The 24319-nt window shown below is 41.8% G+C and overlaps 2 protein-coding genes across 10 annotated transcripts in view; one reads left to right on the forward strand and one right to left on the reverse strand.

The window, feature by feature from the left end:
• The window catches only part of cep57 (centrosomal protein 57), a 49149-nt gene extending 38311 nt beyond the window's left edge, over positions 1 to 10838 (reverse strand). Inside the window, exon 1 of one of the 4 annotated variants that reach the window (XM_043691475.1) lies at positions 10755 to 10838. Coding sequence is in view for 2 of the 4 variants with exons in the window: in XM_043691473.1 (XP_043547408.1) it covers positions 10410 to 10436 (27 nt within the window). In the remaining 2 variants the exon portion in view is untranslated. The other 3 variants (XM_043691473.1, XM_043691474.1, XM_043691471.1) reach the window with 3 other exon arrangements.
• A 65-nt stretch (positions 10839 to 10903) lies between these two features.
• Positions 10904 to 24319, forward strand: part of fam76b (family with sequence similarity 76 member B) — an 89535-nt gene continuing 76119 nt past the window's right edge. The window contains exons 1-2 of one of the 6 annotated variants that reach the window (XM_043691480.1): positions 11235 to 11255; positions 11344 to 11461. Coding sequence is in view for 3 of the 6 variants with exons in the window: in XM_043691476.1 (XP_043547411.1) it covers positions 11175 to 11255 (81 nt within the window). In the remaining 3 variants the exon portion in view is untranslated. Of the gene's footprint in view, positions 11256 to 11343; positions 11462 to 19587; positions 19634 to 24319 lie in introns of those variants that run through there. The other 5 variants (XM_043691479.1, XM_043691476.1, XM_043691477.1 and 2 more) reach the window with 5 other exon arrangements.

Below are 24319 nucleotides of genomic sequence, written 5' to 3' on the forward strand. Positions count from 1 at the left end.
TGAGGCTCCCAGCCTTATTCCTGATAAAGGGCTTTTGCCCGAAACGTCGATTTTCCTGCTCCTCAGATGCTGCCTGACCTGCTGTGCTTTTCCAGCACCACTCTAATCTAGACTTCGTTTAATAGAACATGCTCTCTACTTGGTTTCATGTGCCGCTCTAAACTTTTTCAAAAGCATTTTATGAACTACTTATCTAGGTTATTGTCAATTTGAGTCTAATTTACGTGAAGTTGAAAATCACCCATGCTTGTCGTCCCCTCAATCTTACGTATTTATCCTAATGGTGATTAATGCTTAGGGTAATATTAATGCCTGAACACCACTTCTACTAGCAATTCAGTATATTTCCTGGTCTCCTGAACCAAGTTCATCTCTAACTTTTGCATCAATTACATCTCTGATCATCAGCACAATCCCCTCAACCTTTATCCATTTGCTGTTCTTCTTGAAAAACAGGTACCTCAAATCAGAACACAGTTCTCATAATTCTGATCCAGACCTCCACAGCGGCAATCAAATAATTTCATTTACTTCGATGTATGTAGTCAATTCATTTACTTTCTAATCAATGTTATGTGCATCCAGATACAGAATTTCTAGTTGTCTCTTTTTGTTATCTTTGTAAAATCCAAGTCTTGGTACTTGGTGGCATCTAAGTAACAGAACAGAGAGCCTACAATTCTGATCTTCATTTCAGATTTAATAACGTACTGTCCCACTTCAACTCTCCCCCTTGGTTTGCTATATTTACCTAAGCCTCATTCCATCTCCAACCCCTGTTCAGTTTCTCTAGTTACCTGGCTTGAAAAGATCATCTGATGTAGTCTTGAGAATGTATATATGGTGATGAGCAGGCACGGAAAGAGTTAAGTACTGAGTTTTGTGAAACAAGGGATTCAGCTGAACATGACTCTGGGTAATCCAAGATAGAAGACGGGAAAAATGTCTGGCTGTAACAGGCGGCTCCTTTGAGGTATTTTAGGTGTTGCGGGTGATTTCCTCGAATTCCAGGAGCAGCAATTACTGTTTTATATACTGTTGTATTGTTTTGGATCATTAGAGGAAAAAAAAAGCCAAAACAACAGTTTTAAAAGTGAGAGGAACAGACAAAGGAGGTCAGCGCAGGAGAGCGTGCACGAGAGACCCACACTGCTAACTGACACAGCAGCAAACCTGCACAGTTACTGCCTTTGCTGTTTGAATTAGTGTATCACTGGACTGCGTTTGGGAAAATTAATGAAGACTGAAATTCACAACTAGTCTTGGAGGAACTGTTCGGGCGAAGTCACAGCACAGAAACAGATAAGCGAGTAAGTGAATATTTTAAGCGTGGGCTTACAGTAAGTCTGCAGTAGTGAGTAGAATGGGTTCTTTCTTGATTATGTGTTATACTGCGATATGATTAAACTTTAAAATATAATCCACAAGAATTAATTTAATCTGGAGCAGTGTTTTGTAGAGGAAAACTTATTTCTTGGGTCTGTTAATTGACTGCAGCAAAAATGGCCTTTAGCAGAGTGATATACTCGTCTTGTGGGATGTGGGAGTATAGAACAAGTTTGTGTTACTGAGGATCATGTCTGCAATAAATGCCATTGGTTGAGAATCCATGAGATTGAATGGACTGGTTGGAGAGACAGAGGCAATGAGGAATTTACAACAGCAAGGTGGTGTGATGAATGGCAGTTATAGGAAGGGAGGAAAATCACAGATACAGTCACATAGATGGGTTAATTCCAGGAAAGGTAGACAAGGTAGACAGGTAGTGCAGAAGTCTTCTGTGGTTATCCCTATTTCAAACAAATACGCGATTTTGAAAAACGTAGGGGGTGATGGGTTCTCAGGGGAACATAGCACAAACAGCCAAGTTTCTGGCATTGAGACTGCCTCTAATGCAATGAGGGGTACATCAGGTTCCAAGAGATTGATCGTGTTAGAGGACTCTAGTCCGAAGTACTGACAGACGTGACTGTGGCCAGCAGTGAAAAATCAGAATGGTGTGTTGCTTCCCTGGTGGCAGAATCAAGGATGTTGCGGAGAGGGTGCAGAATGTTCTCGAGGGGGAAAGAGGGTCTAGTAGGAGGTCATTGTCGTTGGCTCCAGTGCGTACAAAGGAAGGGAAAAGGGTGAGATTCTGAAGGGAGATTACAGAGTTAGACAGAAATTTAAAAAGGAGGTCCTCGAGAGTAGTAATATCTGGATTACTCCCGGTGCTATGAGCTAGTGAGGGGAGGATAGAGCAGATGAATGCACGGCTGAGTAGCTGGTGTACGGGAGAACTATTCACACTTTCGGACCATTGGAATCTCTTTTGGGATAGAAGTAACCTGTACAAGAAGGATGGATTGCACCTAAATTAGAAGGGGACGAATATACTGGCAGGGAGATTTGATAGAGCTGCTCAGGAGGATTTGAACTAGTAAGGTTGAGGGGGGCAACCAAGGGAGATAGTGAGGAAAGTGATCAATCCGAAATTGGTACAGTTGAGAACAGAAGCGAGTCAAACAGTCAGGGCAGGCAGGAACAAAGCAGAGAACAAGTAAGACTGGTAAATTAAACTGCATTTATTTCGATGCAAGAGGCCTAACAGGGAAGGCAGATGAACTCAGGGCATGGTTAAGAATATGGGACTGGGATATTATAGCAATTACAGAAACGTGATTCAGGGATGGGCAAGACTGGCAGCTTAATGTTCCAGGATACAAATGCTACAGGAAGGATAGAAAGGGAAGCAAGAGAGGAGAGGGAGTGGCATTTTTGATAAGGGATAGCATTATAGCTGTACTTAGGTAGGATATTCCTGGAAATACATCCAGGGAAGTTATTTGGGTGGAAATGAGAAATAAGAAAGGGATGATCACCTTATTGGGATTGTATTATCGACCCTCTAATAGTTAAAGGGACACTGAGAAAAAACTTGTAAGGAGACCTCAGCTATCTGCAAGAATTTTAAGATGGTTACGGTAGTGGATTTTAATCTTTCCAAACATAGACTGGGACTGCCACAGTGTTCAGGGTTTGGATGGGGAGGAATTTAAGAGTGTACAAGAAAATTTTCTGATTCTGTATGCACCTAGTGGAGCAGATGCAAAACTTGACCTACTCTTGGGAAATAAGGTTGGGCAGGTGAAGGAGATGTCAGTGGGGGAGCACTTTGGGGCCAACAACCATAATTCTATTAGATTTAAAATAGTGATGGAAAGGGATAGACCAGATCTAAAAGTTGAAGTTCTAAATTGGAGAAAGGCCAATTTTGACTGGATTCGGCAAGAACCTTCAAAAGCTAATTGGGGCACGTAATGGGATGGCTGGGAAATGGGATAACAAGAATCCAGAGAATGTATATTCCTGTTAGGTTGAAAGGAAAGGCTGGTAGGCAAAGGGAATGCTGGATGACTAAAGAAATTGAAGGTTTGGTTCAGAAAAAAGGTGGAAGCATATGGCAGGTATAGACAGGATAGATTGAGTGAATCCTTAGAAGAGTATAAAGGGGGAATGCTGGATGACTAAAGAAATTGAAGGTTTGGTTCAGAAAAAGGTGGAAGCATATGGCAGGTATAGACAGGATAGATTGAGTGAATCCTTAGAAGAGTATAAAGGCATTTACTTAAGTGGAAAATCAGGAGGGCAAAAGGGGACATGAGATAGCTTTGACAAATAGAGTTAAGGAGAACCCAAAGGTTTTTACAAATACATTAAGGACAAAAGGGTAACTAGGGATAGATCAGCAAAGCAGCCTTTGTGTGGAGCACCAGGAGAGGGGGAAGATACTAAACGAGTATTTTGCATCAGTATTTACTGGGAAAAAGGACATGGAATATCTAGAATGTAGGGAAATAGATGGTGTCATCTTGAAACATCCATGTGAGAGGAGGAACTGCTGGATGTCTTGAAATGTATAAACATAGACAAATCTGAGGGAACTGCTCAGTACCCTAGAATTCTGTGGGAAGCTAGAGAAGTGATTGCTGGGCTTCTTGCTGAAATATTTGTATCATCGATAGTCACAGGTGAGGTGACAGAAGACTGGAGGTTGGCTAACATGGTGGCACTGTTTAAAGTGGTAAGGACATGCTAGGGAACTATGGACCAGTGAGCCTGACGTCAGTGGTGGGCAAGTTGTTGGAGAGAATTCTGAGGGACAGGGCATACATGTATTTGAAAAGGCAAGGATTAATCAGGGATAGTTAACATGGCTTTGTGCATGGGAAATCATGTCTCACAAACCTGATTGAGGTTTTGAAAAAGTAACAAAGAGGATTGATGAGGGCAGAGTGGTAGACATGATCTATATGGACTTCAGTAAGACATTCAACAAGGTTCCCTATGGAAGACTGGTGAGCAAGATTAGACCTCATGGCATACAGGGAGAACTAGCCATATGGATACAGAACTGGCTCAAAGGGAGAAGACAGATGATGATGGTGGAGGGTTGTTTCCCAGACTGGAGGCGTGACCAGTGGAGTGCCACAAGGATCAGTGCTAGGCCCACTATTTTTCATCATTTTACATAAATGATTTGGATGTGAGCATAAGAGGTATAGTTAGTAAGTTTGCAGATGATACCAAGATTGGAGGTGTAGTGGATGTCAAGGAGGGCTGCCTCAGATTGTAGCAGGATCTTGATCAGATGGGCCAATGAGCTAAGAGGTGGCAGATGGAGTTCAATTCAGATAAATGTGAGATGTTGCATTTTGGGAAAGCAAATCTTAACAGGACTTATACACTTAATGGTAAGGTCCTAGGGAGTGTTGCTGAACAAAGATCTTGGAGCACAGGCTCCTTGAAAGTAGAGCCACAGGTAGATAGCTAGTGAAGAAAGCATTTGGTATGCTTTCCTTTATTGTTCAGAATATTGAGTACAGGAGTTGGGAAGTCATGTTGTGGCTGTGCAGGCCATTGGCTGGGCCACTATTAGAATATGGTGCACAATTCTGGTCTCCTTCCTATTGGAAGGATGTTGTGAAACTTGAAAGGGTTCAGAAAAGATTTACAAGATGTTGCCAGAGTTGGAGGATTTGAGATATCAGAAGAAGTTGAATAGGCTGGAGCGGTTTTCCTTGGAGCGTGAGAGGTAGAGGTAGAGGTTTATAACATCACGAGGTGCACAAATAGGATAAATAGATAAAGTCTTTTCCCTGGGGTGGGGGAAGTCCAGAACTAGAGGGCATAGGTTGAGAGTGATAGGTTTAGAGTGAGAGGGGAAAGATATATTAAAAAAAAGACCTCAGGGTCAACTGTTTCACGCAGAGGGTGGTAGATGTATGGAATGAGCTGCCAGAGGAAGTGGTGGAGGCTGGTACAATTGTAACATGTAAAAGGCATCTGGATGGGTAGATTAAAAGGAAGGGTTTGGAGGGATGTGGGCCAGGTGCTGGCAGGTGGGACTAGATTGCATTATCTGGCCGGCATGGATGAGTTGAACCAAAGGGTCTGTTTCTGTGCTGTACATCTGACTCTGATCAAATAAGAACGGGGTGCTGGAGACAACAATGAGTTAACAATGTGGAAAAGAGCCATTTAACAAGATGAGGTAGCATTCAGTATGCAACTGAGATTAACCAGGTGAAAAGTATCTATTGTATGAATCCAGTTAACAAGATTAAGAACATTGTATAACAGTCACCCAAACAATATGTATGTTGCCTTATCTGGATGTTCCTTCCTGTAAAATGACTATATAGTTCAATGACAAACTACTGTTCCAGAGAAGACTGAACTCTTTGTGCACAGGGGCGCCTCAGTGGCACAGTGGTTAGCACTGCTGCCTCACAGTGCCAGAGACCCGGGTTCAATTCCCGCCTCAGGCGACTGACTGTGTGGAGTTTGCACATTCTCCCCGTGTCTGCGTGGGTTTCCTCCGGGGTGCTCCGGTTTCCTCCCACAGTCCAAAAACAATGTGCAGGTTAATGAATTGGCCACGCTAAATTGCCCATAGTGTTAGGTGCAGTGGTAAATGTAGGGGAATGGGTCTGGGTGGGTGCGCTTCAGCAGGTCGGTGTGGACTTGTTGGGCCGAAAGGCCTGTTTCATTCTCTCTCCCTTCAGGGCCTGAAATAAAGATGAAGGAGGTAAGACTATACTGTGTCTGAGCATTTTACTTCAAGTGAAGGGGGAAAACGGGATGACATTCCATGAATGAGTCAGTTGGTAACCTTGCCTTTAATGAAAATCCATTGCTCACTTAGGAATTGGATGTGATAGCACCCTTCCAAGCATATTTTGTACATTTGTTTATGGAGTTTAAAGGTCAGCACATTTGTTACATTCTTGTAACTGCAAAATAATAGCCTTAAAATTGTGAAAGAATGATGTTTGCTTTTACCCTCGTACCTATGCTGTGGTTTCTCAAACCGTAGCCCACAAGACCAATTTTGTATGCCAACATTTTTTTTGCCTTCCCAAATCCCTATGCTGCAGCTTTCCAGTCTTTCCCCATTTCAGTCATTGTATTCAGCTTGTTAATCTTACTGCCAAAACACAACCTTATATTTTCCCCCATGTTACATTCCACTTGTCAAGTTCTTGCCCATTCACTTAACTTGTGTAAACTCTGATTATCATTGACTTTTCAATTTGCAAATTATGTTATCTGCAGCAACCATTTTAATTGGAAAAATTCCATAAAACAAAACAATGACAGTTTAAGAACAACTTATGTCGTCTATATCTGGTGTCCGAGACAGTTGGTGCTTCCCCGCACAATCACTAGATGTTGAAGTTTCATATTCCTCCAATGTTGCAAAGATAGGTCTAGCTACATTGCTACAGTACACTTCAAGCAGTTAGATCATACTCTTCCGTAAGTGGCAACTGACAACAAATCCACCAAGCAGCTGGTTCATATGCAAAACCCACAGTGAAAAAGGAGGAGATCTTATGATTGATTTCCAAGCATAGACTGAAAGTCATTTAGCAGAATGCCTCAATTTTGAAAAGAATATCATGGAATATCACAGGGCCATGTGACACTTGAATATTGTGTACAGTTTTGGTCTCATCTGAGGAAAGACATTCTTGCTATTGAGGGAGTTCAGCAAAGGTTCACCAGACCAAATCCTGGGTTTGCAATACTGACATGACCAAACGCTCACTGAAATTTAGAAGAATGAGTGGGATCTAATGGAAACAATCCTGATCAGAGTGGACAGGCTAGATGCGGTAAGAATGTTCCCAAGGTTGGGAAAGTCCAGAATGAGGGGACACAATCTAAGAATAATGGGTAAGCCGCTCAGGACAGAGATGAGGAAGAATTTCTTCACTAAGTTGTGAACCTTTAGAATTCTCTCCCACAGAAAGAGGTTGGGGCCAGTTGGTTAGACATATTCAAGGAGGAAGCTGGACCCCTTACAGTTTAAAAGGGAGAGAAATCAGGAATGGGATATTAAAATTGAACAGCCATGACCATATTGAATGGTGATGCAGGCTTGAAGGGCCCACTGACCTACAACTGCACTCATTTTCTATGTTTCTGTGAAGATCATGGAGTCATACAACACAAACAGATCCTTCTTCCAACCAGTCCATACCAAACGTAATTCCAACCTAAACTAGTCCCATCTGCCTGCTCCTGCCCATATCCCTCCAAACCTTTCCTTTTCTTGTACTTATCCAAGATCTTAAACATTGTGATTGCAATCATACCCACTACTTCCTCAGGAAGTTCATTCCACACACAAACCACTCTTTTGAACATCTCTCTCCACTCACCTTAAAAATGTGGACCCTAATGTTGAAATCCTGACATCTTAGGGGGAAGACAACTATCGTAAACCCTATCTTTATCCATCAATTTTTACAAACCTCTAAAAGGTCACCCCTCAACCTCCTATGATCTAGTGAAAGAAACTCACTGCTTTTCTTTATAAACTCAAACACTCCATATCCAGAAACATTCTGGTAAATCTCTTCTGAACCCTCTAACTTAGTAATATCCTTTCCATAACTGGGCAAACAGAACTGGATAAACAGAACTGGACACAGTATTCCAGAAGAGGCCTCATCCATGTCCTGTACAACCACAGCATGACTTCCCAATCCTAAACTCAACGATCTGAGCAAAGTGATGGAAACGTCAAAGAAGTTACCTGAACCCCCAGGTCATTTTGTTCTACAACACTTCAGGCCATTCCATTCATTGTAAAAAAAGGTTTGTTCGTACCAAAATGCAATATCTCGCATTTACCAAAATGAAATCCATCTGCCATTTTTCAGCACATTGACCCGTGTAATCAAGATCTTTTTGTAATCTTAGAAAACCTCCTTCACTGTCTACTATTCCTCTAATTTTGTTGTCGATTGCATAGTTCTTGAGCAGGACTTCAGTCTAACACAGACTGAATGCTTTTCAGACAGTTCCCAGTGTTGTCGCGCTCCCCCTTCAGTTGAAGTAAAACACTCAGGCACAATATGGCTTTACCCCCTTCATCTTTATTCTGGGCCCTGGAGGGAGAGAGAACGATCACCCAAGTGAACAGAGACATGAGTTCATGGTCTTCTCTCGAACCGCAGTTTCTCAATAAACCATATAGTAGTTTTACAGGGAATAGCATCCAAAGCAACATACATATTAATTGTCGACTGTGACAATCAATGAGTATCAATAGTAGAGACCAAGCCCTTTACTGTTACACAATGAATGTTCTTAACCTTGTTAACTGGCTTCATACAATACTTTACACCTTATTAATCTGACCTTACATACTTGAATGCTACCACATCTTGTTAAATGGCTCTACTTAATGAATGTCCTTCCACCTTGTTAACCCATGACCCTTGCCTCCAGCAGTCCATTATTAATTGCAAGTTCTTGTCTTATCACAGTCATAACTCAGCTGAATCTCTTGTTTCACAAAACTTAATTCCTTCCCTGCCTGCACATTCACCCGATACACATTCTCACCAGGGACAGGGCAATGGACACCAACTACTACTGGAGGATCACAAATTTAGTGAAAGATGCTCTGACTAAAGCTTGCTAATCTTCCAGTGCAAAAAATATTGTTCAGGACAGAAAGTTGCAAACTGGCATTTTCCAAGATCCATGATTACATGCTAAGGCTCAGGCTAAGGTCTGCGATGGTCATTAGAGATATTATGGGGAAAGGTTATCATCTCAGGCAGTTGAGTACACCTAAATACTCGAAAATGTAAACTCCCTCAGGCTGAATTCTGACATGAATTATGTATCATGAATGACAAGTGAAAATGCTGCAAGGGGGAAATTTGAAGCTTTCTTTATATGTACCCTACCAAATTCTAAGTACATATTTGGAAAACTACAAATATCCAGGTCTTTATATCATTTAATAAACAGCACGAGACAGCCATTCAGCATAACAATCATGCTAATTAACATCACAATTTAAAACCAAAACTAAAATATTCCAAGTCCACATAATGAAGATTGACTTCATATCAATAGTGGGGTAAATCTCAAGGTTGGGGGGAAGCTTTTGATTATTGAAACATCACAAACCACTAACAACTGTAACAGGTGTTATGGCACCAGGTTACAGGCCAACACATTTATTTGAAACCACAAGCTCTTGATTTGGAGATTCCGGTGTTGGTCTGGAGTGTACAAAGTTAAAAATCACACACCAGGTTGGATTAGATTAGATTCCTTAGTGTGGAAACAGGCCCTTCAGCCCAACAAGTCCACACTGACCCTCCGAAGAGCAACCCACCCAGACCCATGCCCCTACATTCACCCCTGACTAATACACCTAACACTATGAGCAATTTAGCATAGCCAATTTACCTAACCTGCACATCTTTGGACAGTAGGAAGAAACCAGAGCACCTAAAGGAAACCCACACAGACACGGGGAGAATGTACAAACTCCACAGAAAGTCGCCCAAGGCTGTAATCGAACCTGGGTCCCTGGCACTGAGGTAGCTCTGCCGTCCTGTTATAGCCCAACATGTTTAATTGGAAGCACTAGCTTTTGGAGCGCCACTCCTTCAGATAGTTGCGGAGGACACAATTGTAATACACAGCAAAAGTTGAAGCACTGTTCTTCATCAGGTGAAATGGAGGTAAGCACACAGGCACAGAATTTAAAGGCAGAGTGATCAAAAGATAATACAAGTGGCGTGAGTCGAGAATCTTTGCAAGTGATCAAAAAGTCAGAAGGAGTGAAGTAGACAAGTTACCTGACGAAGCAGCGCTTCGAAAGCTTGTGGTTTCAAATAATACCTGACTACAACCTGGTGTCATATGACTTCTGACCTTGTCAACCCCAGTCCAATACTAGAGTCCACGCGGCTTGGTACTCGATATGCAACAACAAGCACAATGAATCGAACTATTAAAAAACTGCATAGGTCCTCACAGCACGGAGCTTGATGCCTCCCCCTCCGTCAGTACTACGTTTGACACATTGAAATAATAAACAAGAACCTCACCCTTCTGTTTCTAGAATCGGTTGCCATGTCCAAACAGTCGAACGCGCTTTTATCTACAAAACGTCAACAAGCAGAGCCGAGAATATCCAAACTGAAAACTAAAACGAATAAACCCCCACAAACAAGGTCACCATTTGAGACCATTCGAGTGGGTGGAGCCGCTAGTAGGAGCATCGTCACTTCATGGGTGGAACCGGCTGATTAGCCGCTGTCACTTGAATAACAAGAGATTTGCTCAATGGGAGAGACAGAGAGAGAGATTTACTTGTACTTCTTAAATTGTCTTTCCGGCCAAAGCGACTTCAAAAAATACTAACTGAGAAAATAGCCCTACAAAACCCATACGTTCCACTGACATCACGTGGTTATTTTAAATCCGGGTTCGTCCGCCCGCCACTGCCTCTAACTGTCACTTTCCATTGGTAGCCGCTCACGGTTGATGAAGCTATTATTTCATTGGTCAGGATTGGTTGCGTGTATCAGTACGCTGTTCTATAGAGCACTGTGATTGGCTGAACGCTGCAGTTTTGCGTCTGGTTTCTGATGTTGGATATTCGTCCGGTGTGACGCCAGGAGGTCAGACCTTTATATATTATTTTTTAGTTTGTGTTTTTATTTTGGCTGGGGGGAGGGGGAATAAAGGAGGAAGTAAAATTCTCTCGAATTGCCAAGTTTGTGGGTTTCTATTCCTGTTCGTGCGAAGAAGTCAGCCGACGTGTTGAAGACTGAGCGGCCGGTTGCGGCTATTGATTGGTATTTGAAATAATGGCCGCGCTTTACGCTTGTACCAAGTGCCACCAGCGATATCCGTTCGAGGACCTCTCCCAGGGCCAGCAGCTGTGTAAGGTTTGTAGTAAACATCAGCTCTACTCACCTGAAATGCGTTACTCTGCTCTTTGTCATTTATATTTATCTGTTCCAAAATCCGGCCAAGTCCGTTGTGCTGTATGCCGATCCATTGCTGTTTGTCGCTAAAGTAGTCGCTGCCCAACGCGGAAGACGCACCAATAAAGCTGCTGGCCAAGAAATTCGTTTCGAGCTTCACTTGAGAGGTAGCTGACCGCGTCACCCGAATCTTTTCCTGTCGGTCCTCGTTCAGTTTCTGAAGTTTTCGTGATATTCTTTACCACCGCCGTCCTCTTTCTGTTCTTGCTGTTACTTCGTCCGTTGATTAGTTCGCATGTGCAAGATTTGAGGGTATTTTAACTGTTCTCCTCCAGTGACAAACTCCACAAGGACTAGTACGTGTATAATAAATTTTAGACTTTTTAGATGATCTGATGAATTCAAATGGAAAATTCAAGTTACGAAGTTTTTGACTGTGTCATGTACTGAAAAATCCAGAATATGAAATGGAAAGCAAATTACAGTTATTGTCTCAATTTTTCGATTCCTTCTGCCCTTTTGGGCAGTATGTTTTTATTGTAACTGCATTTTAATCAGATTTCTATGCTTTTTTTCTCATTAATATTAAATCTGAGCCCTTCAGTTACTAACTTACCTGCTAGTTTTTTTCTAACTTACGTATGCATTACTCTTCATAATTTTGAACGCATTTATTAAAACTTTTCTTAATCTTCTCTGTTCTAAGGGAGAGTAATCACTGACTTTGGTGTCTTTCTGTTTCATGTGCTTGTACCTTTTTAAGATCTTAACATCATTCCTAAAACATGATATCCAGCTGAGGCCTGACCAAGAATCTTTAAAATGAAAAGAAAAACGAAATGCTGAAGATCTGAAATTAAACAGTGTTGCAGAAATTCAGCTGGTCTGGAGGCTTTTGTGGAGCAAGAAACAGTGCTACAATTTTGAGTGGAATGCTTTGCAATTTTTATAGTGTCTTTGTAATCTTAGAAATTACTTTATCAGCTTTCAAAAATTCTTATTAGTTGTCAGTCTTAATTATGTAATTATTGTGTTGGACACCATGTCGTGGAAAGTTCTGAATACGTGACTAGATTTAGAAGCCTGAAAATTTAAAGTTTCTAAGATCCAGTTTCTATATCCTCTTTCCTAAGGGAAGTTCCTGCTCTATCGTGCTTTTTCTTTGAGTATATGATTGGAAAGTTTGCACTTTTCATTTGCCATTGCTGCCCCCTTGATGGATGTTTGCTGAAAAATAAAGTGTTGTTACTGGGGTGATACATTAATGTCTTGAATATTTGTTCATCATTTTTCCTTTGGTGTATGAAGTTGAAAATGACGTGGTAGATTTATAGGTGATGTATATTGCAGAAGATGTGTTATGTTTTACATCTTGCTGATTATCAGATTTCAACGTGAGATGTAACTAAAGAGAATCAAGACTTTTAAGTTTATAAATAATTTGGGCCTTTGCTTGGGCTCCTAATTTTAGTGTATAAGTTAGTAATTTTTTTTGACAAACATTGTTTCTTCATTCCGGTCTGATGATAAATATGCTGGTACAATACAGGCAAATTATTTGACAATTCAACTTTTATGTTTCATAAAGTTCTTAACATAAGAATTCTCTGGCCAAGATGATTCTTTAAGATCAACTTTGAAATGCACTGGTCAGTAAGTTAATTCTTGGTTGCCAAAGTAGGATCCTGGTTGGATTATATCACAATTTTCCTTTTTTTTTAAAATTCTGTTCCTAGTTTATGTTTATTTGTAAGCAATAAAAGTATATGCTCCAGTGGAATTTTTTTCTGAAATGTAACTTCTGTTTTGATAAATAATTTGGGCCTTTGCTTGGGCTCCTAATTTTAGTGTATAAGTTCCTAGTTTATGTTTATTTGTAAGCAATAAAAGTATATGCTCCAGTGGAATTTTTTTCTGAAATGTAACTTCTGTTTTGGAGTCATAGAGATGTACAGCACAGAAACAGACCCTTCAGTCCATGCCAACAAAATATCCCAACCCAATCCAGCCCCACCTGCCAGCACCTGGCCCAAACCCCTCCAAACCCTTCCTATTAATATACCCATCCAGGTGCCTTTTGAATGTTGCAATTGTACTAGCCTCCACCACTTCATCTAGCAGCTCATTCCATACATGTACCACCCTCTGCGTGAAAAAGGTGCCCCTGAGGTCTCTTTTATATCTTTCCCCTCTCACCCTAAACCTATGCTCTCTAGTTTTGGACTCTCCCAACGCAAGAATAAGTTTTTGTCTATTTATCCTATCCATGCCCCTCATGATCTTATAAACCTCTATAAGATCACCGCTCAGTCCCCAGCCGCCATAGGGAAAACAACCCTAGCCTATTCAATCTCTCCCTATAGCTAAAATCCTCCAACCCTGGCAACATCCTTGTAAATCTTTTCTAAACCCTTTCAAGTTTCACAACATCCTTTTCCGATACAAAGGAGACCAAAATTGCATGCAATATTCCAACAGTGACCTAACCAATATTCTGTACAGTTGCAACATGACCTCCCAATCCTGTACACCATACTCTGACCAATACAAGAAAGCATACTAAATGCCATCTTCACTATCTGAAACTCCACTTTCAAGGAGCTAAGAACCTGCACTCCAAGGTCTCTTTGTTCAGCAACACTACCTGGTAATTTACCATTAACTGTATAACTCCTGCTAAGATTTGCTTTCCCAACATGCAGGACCTTGCATTTACCTAAATTAAACTCCAAACTGCCACTTCTCAATCCATTGGCCCATCTGATCAAGGTCCCATTGTAATCTGAGGTAACCTTCTTTGCTGTCCACTACACCTCCAATTTTGGTGTCATCTGCAAACTTACTACCTATACCTTTTATGCTCACATCCAAATCATTTATATAAAATGAAGAAAAGTAGTGGACCCAGCACTGATCCTTGTAGCATTATCACTGGTCACAGGCCTTCAGTCTGAAAACAACCCTCCACCACCTTTGAGCCAGTTCTGTATCCAATTGATGAATTCTCCCTGTATTCCTTGAGATCTAATTTGCTAACTTATCTTGTATGTGAGACATGATTTCCCACATACAAAGCCATGTTAACTATGCCTAGTCAGTCCTTGCCTTTTCAAATATATGTACATCCTATCCCTCAGGATTTTCTCCAACAACTAGCCCGCCAGCGACATCAGGTTCTCTGGTCTATAGTACCCTGGCTTGTCCTTACCACCTTTCTTAAACAGTGGCACCACGTTAGCCAACCTCCTGTCTTCTGGCAGTTCCTGTGACTATCGATGATACAATATCTCCTTAAGAGGCCCAACAATCACTTCCCTAACTTTCCACAGAGTTCTCGGGTACACCTGATCAGGTCCTGGGGATTTATCCACTTGTATGCGTTTCAAGACATCCAGCACTTCCTCTGTAATATGGACATTTTTCAAGATGACACAATCTATTTCCCTACATTCTAGATCTTCCATGACTTTTCCCCAGTACATACTGATGCAAAATACTCGTTTAGTAACTCCCATCTCCTGCAGTTGCACACAAAGGTTGCCTTGCTGATCTTTGAGGGGTCCTACACTCTCCCTAGCTACCCTTTTGTCAAAGAACAACGAAAACTTGTAACTTTCTCCAAGCCTGAGCAGATCCAAATCCACTGTCTAAATCTATCACCCAATTCTTAAGCGTCTGTATCCTTCTGCTCCCCACCTTCTCATGCATCTGTCCAGGTGCACTTAAATAAATCTACCGTGCCTGCCTCTACTGGCAACATGTGGCAGGCACCTACCACACTCTGTGTAAAGTACTTGTCATGTATATCCCCCTTAAACTTTTCACCTCTCACCTTGAATGTTATTGAATCCTTCACCCTGGGGGAAGAAGCTTATCTCTGTCTACCCTGTCTTTTCCTTTCTTTGTAGACCTCAATCAGGTTCCCCCCCGCCTCAATCTCCGTTTTTCTAATGTAAACAATCCTAACCTACTTAACCTTTTGTCCTTAATTTATTTGTAAAAAACCCTTTGGATTCTCCTTAACTCTATTTGCCAAAGCTAACTCATGTTCCCTTTTTGCCCTCCAGATTTCCCTCTTAAGTATACTCCGACCGCCTTTATACTCTTCTAAGGATTCACTCAATCTATCCTGTCTATATCTGACATGTGCTTCCAATGTTTTCTTAACCAAACCCTCAATTTCTTTAGTCATCCAGCATTCCCTATACCTACCAGCTTTCCTTTCACCCTAACAGACATATACTGTCTCTGGGCTCTCGTTATCTCATTTCTGAAGGCTTCCCATTTTCCAGCATCCCTTTACCTGTGAACATCTGCCCCCAATCAGCTTTTGAAAGGTCTTGTCTAGTACTGTCAAAGTTGGTCTTTCTCCAATTTAGAACTTCAACTTTTGGATCTGGTCTATCCTTTTCCATCATTATTTAAAACTAATAGAATTATGGTTTCTAGCCCCAAAATGCTCCTCCTGATATCCCAGTCCCATATTCCTTACCATGCCCTGAGTTTATCTGCTTTGCCTGTTCGGCCTTGATGTAAGAGCTTGCAGAAAGCACAAACATTGGCTGTTTTACTGACATTTCCTTTGTAATCTGGACTTGGGGATATTGATCATGTTAGTAGATGGTTATAGAGTAGTCCTGAGTCCTGAACTAACTCTTATTTCAAAATTGCATGGTTTATAAAGGTACTTGAATTTAGTACTGTGAAAGTGCAATAACTTTTTCTAGAGGGGGAGAAACAGTTACCATGGAGAGACAGTCTGGCACTGAAGGTAACATCGAGAATCGGCTAAGTGGCAAGTAATGCTACCTTGTTGAATAGGTACAACTTGCAATTTTGTTTCGTAGATTTTTCTCTCTCTGAAGCAATAATTTCAAGCAGGTTATAGCTGGATCATGAGCACTCCAGACCCATCAGGATGTATATGGATGGTGTTTGTTGTCTTGGCATAGACTTCTGAGCTATTTGTCACAGGTTCTTGTCAAGTCTAGTCTCATGATTACAACCGCCTTTTTATTTGTTAAATATGTACTTGAAACAGAGACTAAGGATTTGTTTGAGTGTAAATTGCATAGTTGTCTTTTGAGATTTTGAGACTCACTCTGACTTCTCATCGTAGCTAACCAACCGTGCATCATGGACTGCCTACCCTGGCCTTGTGCATATCCTATTTGATTCTATTACTAAATTACTTTGTGCAGTTCCCAGAACAACTCTCCTGCTCACTGGGTGTTTGCCACAAGACTAGCCTGCACCATTCTAAAAAGCCTATTGTATGATTTGACAAGGTCCATTGTTCACCTCTTTTCTGGGACCAATAATCAAGGCCACCCACGTTTGTCTCCCTCATACCTGCTTCTTTCATTTCAGTAGGAAAGCAGCCCCAGAAGGATAGACAGTCAGAACAAGTGGTCCACTGACTAACATTTGGGTCCTCACCCTTTATACGGAGAGCATCCTGATTCTGATGTTTTGGTCTGGCGTTGGAGACTGCTCTTGACTTATTGTGCTAGGGCCTAACGAACAAAGACGATTCATCCTTGACTTGACTGAGCTCTGCTGACAACCATGACTAACTTTGTTACTTTATCTGTGCTAAACAGCATGGAATGACAGAAGTAATAAAAGCTTGGTAGTACAGGCTGAAGGGACAAAGCACGTAAAGGTATGGCGGAGATGTTACAAGCATCCAGGTCAGCTCAGCAACTGAAAAGACTGGATTTACAGCCTGGCCCAGTCTAAGTACACGCAGGGACACAAACCAATGTTCTTGCAACATTAAATGGATACTTGCTAGTGCAGAAGTGAAGTGCCATGAGGAATCTTGGAGGCATGTCTGTGGATGTGGAGTGTGTTTGGCTGATATGCTTACAAATGCTGTTCGAGCAAGAAGCAAAGTGAAGTTGCTTGGTCTTTGCTCTGATTCCTGAGATTTCTTGACATTTGGATTGAATGGCACATTTTGATAAGGTGGGGAACTGTATGTTAATGAGGCTCTGGATGTAGGTTTGCTCGCTGAGCTAGAAGGTTCACTTCCAGACGTTTTGCAACTATACTGGGTAACATCTTCACTGGGCCTCTGGGCAAAACACTGCAGATAATTCCTGCTTTCTATTTATATGTTTGGGTTGCTGATGTCATTTCCGGTGCTGATGTCATTTCTGGTGGTGATGTCATATCCAGTTCTTTTTCTCAGTGGGTTGTAGATGGGGTCTAACTCAATGTGTTTGTTGATAGAGTTCCGGTTGGAATGCCATGCTTCTAGGAATTCTCGTGTGTCTCTCTGTTTGGCTTGTCTTAGGATGGATGGCACTCAACAAAGGCATGACAGATAGTGAGATCCTTCTACAAGATAGACCATAAGGAATAGGAACAAGAATAGGTTGTTCGGCCCTTGAGCCTGCTCTGCCATTCAATGGAGAAAGTGAGGTCTGCAGATGCTGGAGATCAAAGTTGAAACTTTATTGCTGGAACAGCACAGCAGGTCAGGCAGCATCCAGGGAACAGGAGATTCGACGTTTCGGGCAGAAGGGCCTGTGCCCGAAACGTCGAATCTCCTGTTCCCTGGATGCTGCCTGACCTGCTGTGCTGTTCCAGCAATAAAGTTTCAACTGCCATTCAATGGGTTGATAGCTGATCTGATATTCCTCAGTCACTTTCTTGTCTTCTTATACTAATCAATAATCTATGTATCTCAATGTTAAATATACACAAGACTCTTCTTGCCACAGAGCTGTGAGGACAATTCCAAAGATACCCAGTCGTCTAAAAGAGTAGTTCCACCTCTTTAATTTGGCACCCCAGTATTTTGAGACTATGCCTTCCACTCTTAGACTTTCCAATGAGACATCCTCTCACCACTTACCCAGTCAATCCCCTTAACAATCGTACTTTTCCACGAGAACACCTCTCCTTATAAACTTTAGACTTGCTGTCTTCTGAATCTGCCACGCATCTTTGCCATATCCTACATCACTCCGGCCTCAATAAGATTCTGGCCTAAACTTGTGTGTTCAAATTTGTTTTAATTCTCATTTGTGACATTCCTCTCCACGTTCCTCCAAAAAGATATTCACTTTGCCACTTCTAAGTTGTCAAGAGTGTGGTTCTGGAAAAGCAAGCAGGTCAGACAGCATCTGAGGAGCAGGAGATTTTGACGTTTTGGGCAAGAGCCCTTCATCAGGAATGTTGTACTTCTAAGTTGTACCTGTTGATTTTGCCAATTATTCTATCTGTCATCTCGAAGTAATTTGGTATCTCACTAAATTATCAAGTTTTGCATAAGTTGCAAAATCTTAAACTGACAAAGGTAGGCGATGGGTTGGTGGTATTATTGCTGGAGCTTTAACTCAGAGGCCTAGATAATATTCTGGGGACCCATGTTCGAATCCAGCCAGAGCACACGGTGGAATTTTAATTCAATAAGTAGTTGGATAAATATGTCTAATCCATGAATCCATTGCTGATGTTCGGGTAAAAACCCATATGGCTTACATGTGATTCCAGGTCCACAGTTACATGTTTACTGTCCTTTGGGATGGATAACAGATGCTACCTAGCCAGCGATGTGCTCATCCTGTGAATGCATAAAAAAAAAATTTCCCAAGTCCAGATCATCCATTTGTCACAAGCCCAGCTGTGGCTCTAATACCTTTGATTCTTGAATATTGATATCCAGTTAGAAAAATGGCTATTCACCAATACCGTTATCCCTTAATGAATTCTGTAAGCAAATTAACACCCCACCTTTAATCCAATGTGCTTTTGTTTGGAACATATAGATGTTATGAGGTACAGGTTATGCTGCTATAACGAGCATTACATGTGTGCGAATTGGCTTTAATGCTATTGATGAATTGTGGATGTTTGGTTAATGTAAACTTTCTACTGAACAGGTATAAATTTTTTTTCTATTAGCAATCTTGTGCAGTGCAATTTTCTGTAATGGTTTTCCATGGTATGATTTGTTTGTAGCACAAAATTGCAGAGAAACACAACCGTCGCACTAAAGCAGAATGACTGGTACTTCATTAAGTCCTGTTTGAAAACCTAGGTATAAAAAGGTTTTCAAACAGGACTTAATGAAGTACCTTCAACAAGGTCCTATCATTTTGCCGATGAACTCGGTCAAATTATTTTGCCTTTTTCATAATTCTGCATTTTAATATGCTTTTTGAAATGAGAATTTATTTTCTGTTTAGGATAATAGAAATCCTGTCTTAGAATAATGTTGGTTTTCTCAATATTCTGTTAGATTGACTTGTTTCATGACTGTTACTTATTTTGAATACAGATGGCGCATCTATAGTTTTCTGACGTCACACCCTAATCTGGGGGAGGTAATGGTCAAGTTTTGTTGTCTTTGCCACCCTTACCTTAGCAACCTATGATTCATCCTATCTGATCCAAGCATTTTTGTGTTCTTTCATCATTCACAGGATGAGAGCATCACTGGCTGGGCCAGCATTTATTGCCCATTCCTAATTGTCGAGAGAGTAGTTGAGAGTCAACCACATTGCTGTGGATTTGGAGTCACATGTAGCCAGGTTGGGTTAGGATGGCAGTTTCCGTCCCTAAAGAACATTACTGAACCAGGTGGATTTTTCTGAAAATCGGCAATGAATTTTTAGTCAATGTTTGACTCTTAATTCCAGATATTTATTGAATTTAAATTCTACCATCCAGCTTTCGAACCTGTGTTCTCAGGATATTATCTGGGTCTCTGGGTTAACAGTCCAGAAATAATATCACTAGGCCATTGCTTTCCAGATGCTTGTTTTGAATAATGCCAACCTATTCAGCATCTCCCTTTTATAATCTGATGCAAATTAATTGCTTCCTTTCCTCTGCAGTGACATTTAGCTTCAAATTCCGTTTGTGGAGGGGGAGGTGGGAAAAGAAGTTTTCTGTAACTTAATCATGGCTTTTATAAGATTTCACTATTTGCCCGAATCAACGTTGCTGCTTTCAGATACTTGCCCTTTTGAAGGTAAAGCTTACTTAAAATCCTGTTTCTTTTCATGAAGTTTTGCAGGGGTAGATTTTCTCATGAACAACTAGTTAATGACAAGACTTCAATTTTTGAGAACGGATGCAAAATAAAATGTGTACCTTCTGCATATTTTCCTACATGTAAGGTTTCATGTTTTGTCACAATATGTTTTGCATTTAATTAATGCATCGCCCTGTACATTTTACTGCAGTGTTTCCCAAACTCAGTTCCCACAAAACTTCATTTTAACACTTGAAAATTCACATGACTCCACCCCACTGCTGCACTAGCAAAACCAAAGCCATAAGAATGGCACATTGTAACCTTAAATTTGTAGTTCAGATGCATGTGTAGATCAAGTCGTTCAGGTTTTTCACATGTACACAACTTACAAAAAATATTACTTTTACAAGGTATTTTGAAAGTAATTGTATAGGTCTCAGGTGAGCTCTCTATACTCCCTGCGCCCCCAAGTCCTCAGTCATACAGCATAGAAACAAGCCCTTTGGACCAACATTTCCATGCAAAGCAGGTTTCCTCAACTGAACTCTCCCATTTGCCAAATCCCTCTTAAACCTTTCCTATTCATATACCTGTCCAAATATCTTTCACATTTTGTAATTAAGAACATAAGAACTCTGAGCAGGAGTAGGCCACCTGGTCCTTTGCGCCTGGTCTGCCATTCAATAAGAGCATGACTAATCTTTTTGTAGCCTCAGCTCCACTTAGTCCCCCTCTCCCCATAATCCTCAATCTTTTTTTGAACAGTAAAGGAATTATCTAGCTTATCTTTGAAAACCTTTACTGAGGAAGCCTCAACTCCTTCACGAGGCAGGGAATTCCATAGATTCATAACCCTCTGGGTGAAGACGTTCATTCTCAATTCAGTCCGAAACCTGCTCACCCTAATTTTGAGGCAATGCCCTCATGTCCAAGGTTCACCTGGCAGTGGCAACCTCCTCTCTACTTCTATCTTACTTATTCCTTTCATAATTTTATGTTTCTATAAATCCCCCCCCTCCCATTCTTCTTCTAATTATATTCCAAGGAATATAATTCCCAGCCTCATAAGCCAAACCACTCGACTCTGGAATCAACCTAATGAAATTCGTGGAGTTTGCACATTCTCCCCGAGTATGCATGGGTGCTCCGGTTTCCTCCCACAGTCCAAAGACGTGCAGGGCAGGTGAATTGGCTATGCTAAATTGCCCATAGGTTAGGTGCGTTAGTCAGAGGGAAATGGGTCTGGGTGGGTTACTCTTCGGAGGGTTGGTGTGGACTTGCTGGGCCGAAGGGCCTGTTTCCACACTGTAGAGAATCTAATCTAATCTAGTGCTCGTACACCCTTTCTCAAGTAATCATAGAATCGGTGTGAAAACAGACTCTTCGGCTCAACAAGTCCACACTGACCCTCCAAAGAGTGACCCACCAGACCCATTTCCCTACTCTATTACTCTGCATTTATCCCAGACTCCTGTATCTAACCTACACATTCCTGAACACTATGGGCAATTTAGCATGGCCAATTCACCTAAACTGCACATCTTTGGATTGTGGGAGGAAACCGAAGCACCCGGAGGAAACCCACAGACACAGGAACAACATGCAAACTCCACACAGACGGTCACCCAAGGTTGGAAATGAACTTGAGTCTGTGGCGTTGTGTCACAGCAGTACTAACTGTGCTGCCCCAAAGTAAGGAGACCAAAACTATATACAGTACTCCAGGTATAGCCTCACTAGTACCCTCTATAACCGCAACATGACATCTCTGCTTTTAAACTGAATCCCTTTCGCAAGAAATATCCAGGGATGTCAGACTACTCTGAAAGACGGACAAGGAGATAAAGGAGGTGATGTAGCTCTAATATTTAAGGATGACATCAGGGCGGTAGTGAGAGATTTTATTGGTTCTATGGAGAATAAGGTTGAATCTATTTGGGTAGAAATTCAAAGAAAAAAATCACTGATAGGTGTAGTACATCAGCCAGCAAAAAGTAACATCACATTGCGGTGAGCAATAAACAAAGATAACTAATACCTGCTTTTAAATAAAAAGTACAGCAACTATCATGGGAGAATTTAATCTACATGTCAATTGCACAAACCAGGTCAATCAGGGTAGCCTTGAGGAGGAGCTCATTGAATGTATTTGCAATAGTTTTCTTTAACAGGTATGTAGTGAAATTGATGAGGGAGCAAGTCAATTTGCACGTGGCTTGGATAGTAATCCAGAGATTATAAACACTTTAGGACCTCTTCCTTAATTTTGTTCCTAGTGCTTGATAATCCTTCCTTGCCTTGCCCATGTTGCTTGTCCCAACATGGACCACAATAACTGGATCCTTTTCCTCTCGCTCCAGTATCCTTGTACCATTGTATCTTTCTAATTGTAATGGTGCCCGTCTGTACCACTACCTCTGGCAGCTTGTTCCCTACATGCATCTGTGCGTAAAAATTGATCATCAGGTCCCCAGTCTTTCCCCTCTCTCCTTTTAAACCTGTTTTGAACTTCCCTACCTGAGCAAAAAGATCTTATCTATTCACCTTATCTATGCCCTCATGATTTTATAACCTCTATAAGATCACCTGTCAGGCTTCCAGGAAAGATTGATTAGATTAGATTACTTACAATGTGGAAACAGGCCCTTCGGCCCAACAAGTCCACACCGCCCCGCCGAAGCGCAATCCACCCATACCCCTACCCCTACATTTACATTTACATTTACCCCTTACCTAACACTACGGGCAATTTAGCATGGCCAATTCACCTGACCTGCACATCTTTGGACTGTGGGAGGAAACCAGAGCACCCGGAGGAAACCCACGCAGACACTGGGAGAACGTGCAAACTCCACACACTCAGTAGCCTGAGGCGGGTATTGAACCCGGGTCTCTGGTGCTGTGAGGCAGCAGTGCTAACCACTGTGCCACCGTGCCGCCCACCAGCCTATCCAGCCTCTCCCTTTCACTCAAACTCCAGCCCTGGCACCATCATTGTAAACCGTTTTTGCACCTTTTCCAGTTTAAAAACATCCTTCCTATTGGCAGGGTGACCAGAATTGTATGCAGTACTCCAAGTGTGGCCTTTCCAGTATCTTGTAAGCTGTGACTGATGATTAGATTACTTACAGTGTGGAAACAGGCCCTTCGGCCCAACAAGTCCACTCCGACCCGCCGAAGCGCAACCCACCCATACCCCTACATTTACCCCTTTAACCTAACACTACGGGCAATTTAGCATGGCCAATTCACCTGACCTGCACATCTTTGGACTGTGGGAGGAAACCAGAGCACCCGGAGGAAACCCACGCACACACTGGGAGAATGTGCAAACTCCACACACTCAGTCGCCTGAGTCTGGAATTGAACCCGGGTCTCTAGCGCTGTGAGGCAGCAGTGTTAACCACTGTGCCACCGTGCCGCCCATGACGTAGCATCCCAACTCCTATACTCAATGTTGTGACCACTGAAAGCAAGCATGCCAAATTATTTCAGTTAGCACTTCTCTTTTTCTTTCACCATTGTGCACATACACTCCCTGCTAATATTAAATCCTCTCCCCCCCCCCCCCCCCCCATTCCCATTTACTGGAACTCCCCAACCCAATGCTTAGTGTTTCCTGTTTCCAACCCAGTTTTGTCACACTGTTTTCCCTTTCCAAGTTACCTGTACTCCCACACACTGTGTACTCACCAGCTTCCCTCCTCTTCCCTTTTCTTTTGTCTAGTTACTGGTGCTTGTGAAGCAGAGTTGCCATCCTGTATAAGGAGCCTGTACTAACAAATTGGCAAGTGTAGGAATATAGGGAAATTTGAATCCGCCACTCATTTTCCCCGTTCAGCTCCATGACCACCTTCTCATTTGGTCAGCATCTGAGTTATTCTTCAAACCCATCACATTTCTGCTTCTCTATGGTTATTAATAAAAAAAATTGAATGCTGTTACCTGTGTTTCTTCCTCCATGGATGCTGCTGAATTTCATTTTCTCCAGGACTTTTGTTTTGAGTTACTGAGTTATGTTTGCTTGCCT

Source organism: Chiloscyllium plagiosum, chromosome 6 (assembly GCF_004010195.1).
Source record: "Chiloscyllium plagiosum isolate BGI_BamShark_2017 chromosome 6, ASM401019v2, whole genome shotgun sequence".
Lineage (NCBI taxonomy): Eukaryota > Metazoa > Chordata > Chondrichthyes > Orectolobiformes > Hemiscylliidae > Chiloscyllium > Chiloscyllium plagiosum.